The sequence below is a fragment of the Papio anubis genome, chromosome 11 (assembly GCF_008728515.1).
Source record: "Papio anubis isolate 15944 chromosome 11, Panubis1.0, whole genome shotgun sequence".
NCBI classification, from domain to species: Eukaryota; Metazoa; Chordata; class Mammalia; order Primates; family Cercopithecidae; genus Papio; species Papio anubis.
This window is the reverse complement of record NC_044986.1, coordinates 2,263,764-2,274,727: the sequence shown is the minus strand read 5'-3', so window position 1 is coordinate 2,274,727 and position 10,964 is coordinate 2,263,764. Positions and strand designations below refer to the sequence as shown.

At 49.8% G+C, this 10,964-nt stretch overlaps 1 protein-coding gene across 1 annotated transcript in view; it reads right to left on the bottom strand.

The window, feature by feature from the left end:
• Window positions 1-2,790: 2,790 nt before the first annotated feature.
• TCERG1L (transcription elongation regulator 1 like) overlaps window positions 2,791-10,964 on the bottom strand; it is a 230,202-nt gene continuing 222,028 nt past the window's right edge. The window contains exons 11-12 of the mRNA XM_017944455.3: window positions 8,028-8,146; window positions 2,791-3,714 (exon numbers count right to left, since the gene is read on the bottom strand). Coding sequence (XP_017799944.3) covers window positions 3,558-3,714; window positions 8,028-8,146 — 276 coding nt within the window. The 3' untranslated portion in view covers window positions 2,791-3,557. The remainder of the gene's footprint in view (window positions 3,715-8,027; window positions 8,147-10,964) is intronic.

Below are 10,964 nucleotides of genomic sequence, written 5' to 3'. Positions count from 1 at the left end.
AAATGATGGCGGGGATTAGAGGGTCATGGTGCTGACGGCCCACAGATGGCCACTCGCTAGGGGTGACGGAGGAGGGCTTACCAGAGTGTGACCCTGAACACTGGAGCCGAGCTGAGGGAAGTCAGGGAGGGCAGAGTGCCTGGGAAAAGCCACCACAGATGCTGCCTCTAGCCCGAGCCTGAAAGGGCGGGAAAGGCCACTGTTGCCAAAGTCCACGTGAGCCGTGGCTGTAGGAACAGCTCCCTGACCAGAGCTGTGGCCTTGGGCAAAGGAAATAATGTGGCCAGGCAGCAGGGAAGAGGGGGAACAGACACCCCAAACTCCCGCCCACCATCACTGTTTCCTGCTGCTGCCTCCCATTGACAGAAGCAGCCAAGAGCAGGAAGGAAGAGGGCCCAGAGCCGTGGTGTGGGAGACTCGGGGGCCGCAGGGTGGGGCAGAACCCCTGGGAGGGGAGTTTTGGGGACAAATAGAAACTATGGAGCTCTGGCCCCTCACCCCACAGCACACTCACAGGCATTGGTGAGTACGGGGCCCCGCCCCCAGCGTGGGAGAATCCACTGAGGTAACACCAGCAGAAACCCGGGGCAGTGGGCTGAATGAGATAACAGGGGAGAGAAAGGGGAAGACGTGATCCACGGAAGAGTTCAGCTGCTCGGGTCCTATTTCCAGAGACAGCCATGAGCCCTTGGATGAGAATCACCACTTCCAGCTCCATCTCAGGCTCCTTTTACCCAAAACCACGTGATGGGTGAGCCAAGCTTGCTTTTCTGTGGGGTCCAAGTCTTCACCACTGCTGACTTTCTGAGTTGATAGTTTCCTGCCAACCAGTGCCAAGCACTGAGTGGTACTAAAGATGCCCAGCAAATTCCACAGGGTCCAGTCATGGTTCTCCGAGTCCTCATTATGTGGAATTGGGAGAATTCGCCCCAGCCAGCAGAGCGGCCACCTTCTCCACCTCCTGCTTCAGAGCCAGGAGGGGTCCAAATAGCAGGAAGCTGCCACGGCCTCCAGTTGAACAGAACCAAGATGGTGAGCGAACTCTGCCCTTGGGCAACAGGCTCTTCACACGCACCAGCCCAGGGCTGTGGGGATGGACATAAAGATTCCCTAAGTAGGTTAATGAGTCAAATGACCCAAGGGGCCACTCCCACCTCCCCTTGTTGCACCTGGTTCCAGGGGAAACGCCGCCTCTTGCAGGCTGCTGGGCTCTGGTGGGCACCATAACCCACAGGCACCAGACCCTCAGGGTTTTGTCTCCCAGGTGGCACTGTGTCCAGGCCCTCGTAGGTTATTCCAGACTTATCAAGGCAGCTGCTGTGGGGGTGGGCACATGGGAACACCACTGAGTCGGGTGGCTCTGAGCTCATTGTTGCAATGACTTTCACTTGGATTGAATCCCTTGGTCAACAAGACATCTTGCGGGCAGCCCTGGAGATGGAGGCCATCCTGGAGGAATCGGGTCGTGATCACGGTAGAAGTGCTTCAGGCAGGGAAAGAACATCTGCCTCTGGGGAGGTAATCGAATGAGAAAAAATTGCTTCCTCATTAATGAGACAATTTCACATGATCAGTCCAACAAAGGGGCCATCAATGAGACTGAACATTGGCCTTTTGTGGCAGTAGCTCCACCCCCTCCCTGAGCAATTCTACTAAAGCCCATGCAGACCCCGCATCCCTCCCTTGAGGTCACTTTGAAGTTGGTCCAATGCGTAAGAATCAGGGTAGTGAGGGAAAGACACAGGCTGATGGCCACAGGACCATTGTCTTCTCCCCTGGTGCTAGAGTGTGCCTTGTGAAGGGGATTTCCCAAGCACATGGGACCCGAATATCTCCACATTCTGTGTCCATCCCAACAATTCCCAGACTTCTTCATCTCTTGCTTGAGGTGGACACTCAGTAACCCCAGCCCATAAGCCGGTGCTCCCCTTTCACCGAGAGGAAGGAAAGGTTTACAAAGTGGTGGCTTCCACAGCCTGAGGCCACTCACTGAGGCTTCTCCTTCACAACGGCCATCGGCACCACTCCGGACCAGGCCATTACTGGTGTCTGGAGCCAGCAGAGCTGGGGACTCCCCCGTGAGTCCTGGCAAGCACCTTCCATCCTCTGTCGGTGGGGGACCAGGAGTTCAGCAGGAGGCAGCACTGTGGGCAGGGGCGGGACTGGAGCCATGAGTCGAGTTCCCCTGGTCAGGGCCACTTTGCCCATGCTGTGTCCACTCTAAGTGAAACATGGTTGTGCACCTGCAGTTTTGTGTTGGGTGGACTCGACAGTGGGCCTGAGCCTGATCAACGGCCCCGGAACCCCCAGGGGCCACCTGACACAGAGGTGAGGTGTTAACAGTGACAGTGTCAGGACCAGGGCTGATCTCAGTTAAGAGTGGATCCCACCTTGCCCAATTACATCCTAATAAGTTTGGAAAAAAGTGTTCCCTGGGAACTAATTAAGAAGAAGGTAGATGAGGAGTCTGTGTCACTCTTTACTAGGGGACAAAGACATTGTATCTGAACAGATAACTCCACAAATCTTGAAATAAATAAATGGATGTTCAATAGTTCAAGGAACGCAATTAATTAGCGAAGGTTTTGCCCAACATGGTTCCAGCCAGGACTACTAAGTATGTTAAAAAGTAAGATTTGGTGTGAGTGGCATTTTCATGGTCCTTATTGCAATCATCAGGATTTTTTTTCCCCCTGAATCTTTCAAAACTGGGTATCTTTAGTTGAAACACAATTTTGCTGCTTAAGATCATAAGGAATGCCTTAGTAACACACACACACACACACACACGCTGGTTTAAAATATTTATTGATTAAAAAAAATTAAAAATTTTTTATACAAAGGTGATGAGAAAAAATCTCATGCAAACTCTGGGCATACAATAAAAATAACTCAAATATTAATATGATGGTTTTGTACAAAATAATTCTTTTGAAGTAGGACCTGTGGCAACCAGCACGGCTCCCTGCTCCAGACCGGGACGCCCCTCTGGGAGGAACGCGCGGCCACCCTTGGAAACCTGTAAGTGATCCACAGTCCAGGTGTGGGATGCTCACAGTTGTCACTATGATGAACGATGAAAACCCTATTGCTGCTACTCAGAAACGAGACTGAGACCTAGGGACAGAGTAAGGAATTCCTCAACGCCGTGGGAATCCTGGAGGAGCGAAGTAATTCACAAAGGTTTTTCAGAAAAGTTTTCGCTAATCGTCTCAGGTGATGACACAAATGCCTTGAGATGGTTACGGAGGCTCCTGTTCCCGCTTCCCCACAGTCCTGCAGTGATAATTTGTGTATATTACAAGTAATTTGCATAATTAAAACAATTAAGAGATCGACGTATCATGACGATTAGAAATGCATCAAACTCTGAACGTACAAAAGAGAGAGCTTCAATATGAAACAGTAATCCTCTGAGAACGAAGACCCCGCAGTGCCGGTGCCCGCTGGGTCGTGCAGGTGCCGGCCGCCCCACGCCCGTGTCTGTCTCCACCGTGACCTCCTCGCCCCCGGCACGCCCAGGGCCAACCCCCGGGCTTATTGCATTTTTCACAAACTCATCTCATTTTCCGCAGCCTTAGTCTGTTTTCCTTGTCCCGTTTCTTAAGAATAAGTATGAATTGGTTGAAAAAATGCTCCTGGTCCTTTCTTTTTTGAACAAGTCGGAACCTCTGATCCCGGCCGTATTTCTCCGCAAACTCCTTAAATGTGGTCCTGAAAAAGAAAGAGTTTCCTGAGACACCTTCTAGAGAGCAGCTCTGGCCTCCCCAGAGATCCTGCAGCGGTACTGCCTGAGCAAGCAGCCAGCCCTTCCACCAGGCCTGGCTGTGGGCAGCAGGGCACCCGGTGGGTGAGCGGCTCTGGCCGGCCGTGCCTGCTTCTCACCGGGGTCCTGCAGAGCCCTGACATGCCCTCACTTGCAGGACCCCCTGGTCTCTCCTCTGAGTGGTCTCCAGAAATGAGCAGCCCCCACTAGCCTCCTCAGCCAGCTCCTCAGCCTCCTCAGCTGGCTCCTCAGCCTCCTCAGCCGGCTCGTGCAGCTGTCACTCTCCCAGCCGTCCCCGTCACAACTGTGCCTGCCAGGTCTCCTCCGCCCCTTCCTTGCTGCCACCATGCTCTGCCTGCCACGGTCTTTCTTACACTGTTCCCTCCGCCTGGCACACCCTTCCCTTGTTTCTTCCCCCAGTTAGAGCTGCTGGTCATGAGAAACCAGGCCAAGGCATCTTCTTTGGGAAACTCGCCCTATCTAGAAGGTCAGAGAACTGTGACTCCATCATAGCCCTCTTCACAGTGGTGATCTTGTCAAACCTCACGTGTGGAACTGGACTCCCACGTTCGAATGGGGGAGGCACTATCTGCTTCATTCTCCGATAAACGCCCTGAATGTCCAGCCCAGTGTCTGGCAAGTAGTGAGTCCCAAACACTGATGGAGTGAATCAGAGCTGCCAGGTCAGGTGGTGCCCCACAGGAAAACACGAGTGACCCAGTCTAGACCAGCAAGGCTGTTCTCAAGGCTAGGGCAGCTCAGAGGGCAAAACAGGACGCGCCTCTGCGGTGACCAACCTGACCTTCACAGGCACCGGGCCCCACAACTTCCTGTTCTCTTAGCCTTGAACTTGAAGCCAGGAACAGTCACAGGGATAGAGGGGCCGAGGCCTGGAGCCACTGGTCCATGCAGATGCACTCGCTTGTCCAGCAACGGCAGGGCCTGGCCTAGGCAATGTGCTCCGGGGTGCCTGGAAAAATGTGGTCATTTTTGTCCGGGGGATTCTTCTTATTCCCTCCCATTTCTCTTCACAGAGAATTTTACACTTCCTTGCAGACACTGAATTATTGTGTTAAATTATTATAACTTAATAGCTTCTGAAATATACAAACAACAAGATTATGCCGACATGGCTGTTAGAAGACAAGACAAATAATTATCAGACTCATGCTCATTTCTGTCACTGAACAACTCGTCTCATTCCTTCCCCAAGGCGCTGCCGTTTTCCTGCTATCCATCTGTGGGGGGCTTGTTTACACATCTCTTGCAAGAAAAGCACTTCTCTCTGGCTTCCCTCTTCCTCCCTCCCTCCTTCTTGCCCTCTCCCCTGCTTTCCTTTCCTCCTTCTTTCTCTCCCTCCCTCCTTTTCTCCCCATTCCTTTCTTCCTTCTCTCCCTCCTTCCCCCTTCCTTCCTTTACTGATGTAACAACCTTGCTGTGCCGTGGCTACGCCACACTCCACCCCTGACCTGCTCGGGATGAGTCAAATGGTCAGACTCGCCTGGGCTTGTTCCATGCTCCCCTGGCTAGACAGGCATCTACACATTCTCAGTTAGGGTCTGGACAGGTGCCGCTGCTAGACAGGTCCTATTCTGGGTCTCTCTGAAAAAGTGTCCCTGAAAAGAAAGGGAGCTTCATACCTCTGTGGCCCCTGAGCCATGCCGAGGGGCAGCATTGGCTTTCTGCTGATGCTGACGAGCTGTGGTGTGAGCTCAGGAAGGTGAGTCACGGGCCCTGCATCTCTGTTCTCCCTCCACTAAGCGGGACTCAGGACAGCCTGCCATGAAGGAGGCAGCTGCTGCAGCTTCCAAAAAGGAGCACCAGGTGTCAACCCCACCAGGTAGCCAACCCCACCTGGCTAGGACCCAGTCCCTAGTGGATGCTCTCCCGAGAGGTGGGCAGGGCTGGGGCTAGGGGCTGTCCGGGAATTCTGGACTATCCCATCACCACCATTCCCACAGGCTGCTCGAGACTGAGGCTGAGACGGGCGACCAGGAAGGGACTGTACGGCTGTAGGAGGCCACACAGCCCCAGGAGGCTGCTTCGAAGAGGCCCACGTGGCCTGCATGGGGATGAGCCTAGCTGTCCAGCATGTGGTCATTTGAATTGCACATGTTTCAATAGGATGCCTACAGAACAGTAGACAGGAGATCTGGAAAAAATTTTTGAAATGTTGTAAACTTAGCTACTTTAAAAATTAAAAAAAAAAGCTTTATGATTATAAAAGCAATATATCTCAAGTGTAAATGCTAAAATTTGCTGCATTATAGTAAGCATTTTATGATCGCCATGCACCCTATACCATTATGTTGTATAGTTTAAATATATGCAATAAAATTTCTTTTAAAAAATAGCAGGCAATTAAATCTAATTTTAAAAATAGTCAGTATAACTCCCTTCTAATTTCTATCACTCATTTTCCGTGTGTGTGTGTATGTGTGTATGTCATCTTTTTTAAATGACTCATTGCATTCTGAATATCTTTTTCCGTTGTCTTCATGATGTATTCATGGGAAGGGGAGTATGTGGCTTATTGCTACCATTTTATCAATAGAGAGACAGAGAATGCTGGCCAAATGTCCTTAATAGTAATGACGGTCTCAACAGTAATGACAGCTATAACTTTTGGAGCTCCTCCTGCCTGCCAGGCGCCACTGGGGTCCCTCCCTGTAGCCCCTCATTCCATCCTCCTAGTCACTTGCTGAGGTGTGTGTGGTCATCCTCCCATTTGGAGGAGGGCTCTGAAGGTCCAATACTTACCCCATGGCCAGGATAAGATGGGCCAGGGCCGGGGCCAGGCTGTGAACTAAGGCAGAGAAGGGGCTCCTGTACCTTTCCCAAGCCCTTGCCTCCGTGGCCTCTGTCCCATGGCCACCTGGTGGGTGGACACAGCTGAGCCATGGCTAGAACCCAGCATTCTCATGTCTACTTTAACCACAGAAAATCACACGTTGCAAGCAACGGGACACACATTTACTTGCCCACGTTAGCACTTGTGATGAAGATAACTCATGCTATTTTTCCCCATTCAGAAAGTACCTGTTCTCTAGAATAGTTAGAGAAGTTTTATGAGGATTGTGTAACTAGCACTAACTTAGGCCACCCAATTCTTGATCAACCAAACCACAGGTCAAACAAAGGAGGCCTATGCCTTCATAGAAAGCATCAATTAATGTCTGCTTAAAAACTGATGCTGGCCGGGCGTGGTGGCTCATGCCTGTAACCCCAGCACTTTGGGAGGCTGAGGCAGGTGGATCACCTGAGGTCAGGAGTTCAAGACCAGCCTGGTCAACATGGCAAAACCCCGTCTCTACTAAAAAATACAAAAATTAGCTGGGCATGGTAGTGGGTGCCTGTTATCCCAGCTACTTGGGAGGCTGAAGCAGGGAGAATTGCTTGAACCTCGGAGGCGAAGGTTACAGTAAACCAAGATCGTGCCACTGCACTACAGCCTGGGTGAAAAGTGAGACTGTCTCAAAAATAAACAAAAAACAAAAACAAACAAACAAAAAACCTGATGCTGGATCTTCCGGTCTAAAATAAAAATACATTGTCAACCATTTTTATGCTTACAAAACTTACAGTTTTATAGTTCTAAGAGTAGTACATGTTCCTTAATTTATAAAGATTAGTCAATTAGAGCTAATTTTTAAGAGTTAAGCTTACGTGTTCTTCCGATTTCTAACATCTATTTTCTTATAAGTGTGTCTTATTTCATGGAAATAATGCCTCACTTATTATTTTAGTAAGTCTTGGCAACCCAGTTAACTCAGTTCACTTCTCCAGTATATCAAATCTTCATCTTATTCTGGGACCAACTGTTAAGACATCTGGAACCAAGGGGTGTGGTAGGGGTTACGGTGCTGTTGTTTGTAGTTAGCTTTGCATTTTTGCTTCTTGATCATTAGCTCAGAAACTCGACCTCATCTCATGGCTGCTGATGTATTGATTGGTTATCTGGGTCAGTCAGGGCCCCTGACGTTTGAAAGGCATGCAGGGTAAGAATAAAATGGTTGTGATGCATTTGGATAGCAAATAGCCCACTTTCCCAGGACTGATGAGAGGGACATTTGGAGGCTCATGACAGGCAGCATGGTAGAGGGGAGTCAGCCTGGTCTCACTGGCAGGTCTTCAAAGCTCACACTTTTGTGTCCGTGGAAGGCTGGGTTACACAATTTAACAAAAACAAACCTGAAGAGTCCGCTTGTAATTGGCAAGTTCCCAGCCCCAGAAATCATCTGGTCTATTTCTCTCTCCATACCTGGGAGACACTTTAGATTCCTCTAGAAGTTTCTTGAATTCTTCTTTGGCTAGCAGCAATTTACTTTTCTTTTCCTTGTATTCTTCTTTTATTCTTGTCTTGACAAACTGTTCAAATATCTTAAAACACAGACACAGAAGAAAAACATCATGAAATTGCATATCAGAAATGAAATCTTGTATTCCAAGCACAACATGAGAAAGCAGTAAGAATCTATGGCAAAAGCTGTCCTTGTTCACAGCTGCTGGAGTTATGAGCAACAGCCTTTCAGCATAGCTCTCCAGGATCCAAGCGGTCTGAATAATTAAACCTGGGTCCCCACACGGCCTGGCGTTTCTCTACATGCAGGCGCCATTTCTGGGTCAAACGTGAAACAGCCCAGCTGGAGAAACCCAGAGAATGACTTGGCTGCCCTCTCCGCAGGCATCTGGAACCAACCGGCAATTTGGAACTCATGCCGTAGGCTGCAGTGGTCCTCGCTGTGGCCTCCGAGCAGCATCCGTACTGCACGGCCTCCTCACTTTCTCATCATGGCCAGTGGCACCAGAACACAGCAGAGCACTCAGTTCGTGCTAGTCACTTCCTAGGGTGACGTAATTGACATTCGAGTCTCCCAAAAATGACCTTAACTTGTGAAAAGAAAGTAAATTCTGCATCTCTGATCCCCACTTGTGAACCTGGGAGTCTGGCGCGTTGGGGAGGACTCAGGGCGCACAAGCGGCCTCTTCTGAGGAGGTCATGGGATGCCAGGCTGCCTGGGTCATCAGGGTGGAAACAACTGACCAGGCGGCCTGACCCTTGGGCACTGGGCATGCCCCAGTCTGACCAGAAGTACGTCTCAAATGCTGCCCCAAACAGGAAAACCCTGCTCCTCAGTGGGAAGGACACGCACATCAGCTGGCAGGCAATTTTGGGTAAGGCTCCAGGGCACTTCTCCTGGAACCCGCCAGCCCGCATAATGAGATGCAATCTCTTTATGACAGGCCACAAAACCTCTTCTCTGTCAGAGGAAGATGGATCATTGTTCTAACAACCGAAAAATTGTCATTTATAGACTACAGAGTCAAAGAGGGACAAAGTTCTTTCATTCCTAATGCTACCCCAAACTCAAGAACATTAAAAATAAACTGAAGATGAGTGTTTATGCAAATGTAGATAAACATAAACAAAAATATCAAGAGAAAGTCCACATAGGATCCTATAAGGTCGATAAATGGCAACTGTGCACCAATCCAACCAATGGCCAGGCAGATCTTAGAATGTGACCGAGGACCAAGCAGGCAGCTCCTTCGACACTCATGCCAAGTGAGGGGGTGATGAGAAAGTAAGGTGGGCAGGTGAAAGCCTCCACCCCAGCACCGCTCAGCCCCTTCTCTGGAGCGGTTTCCTTCCCACTTTGTCTCATTGTTTCAGATTCCATGTCAGTAGTGGCAAACCTTTACAGGGTTATGAATACACAATGCTACTGGTCTCCTGAAGATACAGCAGCAAAATGAAACATCCACAAATATGGCTCAAATTGAGAATACGTGCATGTATTATATGTAAGTAAGAATATGATTGGCTTTTTTTCTTTTCTTTTTTTTTTTTTTTTTTTGAGACAGAGTCTCCCTCTGTTGCCCAGGCTGGAGTGCAATGGCATGATCCTGGCTCACTGCAACCTCTGCCTCCTGGGTTCAAGCAATTCTCCTGCTTCAGCCTCCCAAGTAGCTGGGACTACAGGTGTGTGCCACCACGCCCAGCTAATTTTTTTGTATTTTTAGTAGAGACGGGTTTCACCATGTTGGCCAGCCTGGTCTCAAACTCCACCTGCCTCGGCCTTCCAAAGTGCTGGGGTTACAGGTGTGAGTCACCGTGCCTGGCCGTAACTGGCTTCTTATAGCAATGTAAGTTCTCAGTTGTCTTATATTTAACTAATAAAAAAAATGAATGCAGGGTTATTATCCAAATAAAAGCATATGGCTCCATCATTAGCTAGAGTTTCGCTCTATTAATTTCAGACCTGGAGAGAAAGCCTCGCTGGCCGTGGGGTCAGGGCTCTTCAGAAACGCCTGCTTCTCTCTCTGCCTAGAACCATTTCTCCATCTCATCAAACGCTCCTCTCTTTCCTCTCGCTTTGCTCTGTAACTTTATTTTATGCTGCTATAATTTAACATCGCAGGTTTTGTTTTTCATCCTTAACAAATTATACCAGCTTTATCCAAAGTGGAGCATGACTTTTTAAAAGAGATTCCGTTGGCCGTTATACACACTGCTGTATGTTCTAGCGCAATAAAACAAAACGCTATTTGTTGCCATAGAAACAGGCCTGCTTTACCCTCCCTCGACCCTGGTTCTGTGTAGGATCACCCTCTTCTCCTGTGCAGCTCCCCCGGCAGAGGAAGGGCTGTGATTTTCACACCAGGGGCCTTAGCTTTCCCCGTGAACACACTGTGTGACATGAGGTCCTGTACCGATTCTACGTCTGATACTTCTAACCCAATTTCTTCCTAAATAGGACTGTGGTCTTTGGATGGGGACCTGCTATGATTTCTCTCCGTCCTCCTCCTCATACGAGCTGCCATGCTCCCCTTTGAGGAGGTTGCAGGCACTTCTGAATGCCCTCTGGCCACTCCAGTGCGCTGGCTACAATGTGGCCTGCTTCCTCCTCCTTCTCACTGGACCTTCTGGGACCAAGCTGCAGGACGTTGGGACAGGCCCACAGTTTCCTCTGGGTGATTTCACAGGGAGGCTTAAAGGCTTTCCCCAGGCAACGGGTACTTAGCATGAGCTATATTCTCTTCTCATCTATTTGCAGAGGACCCACCCAGGCAAGGGCAGGGCATCCCAGCCCAGGTAGGCCTAGCCCCATCAGGGCTGGCATCTGCTGTCTCTGACGATGGCCTGAGAAAGGTCCAGCCTCACAGTGCTCCCTTGGATGAGCCCTGGATGGGATGC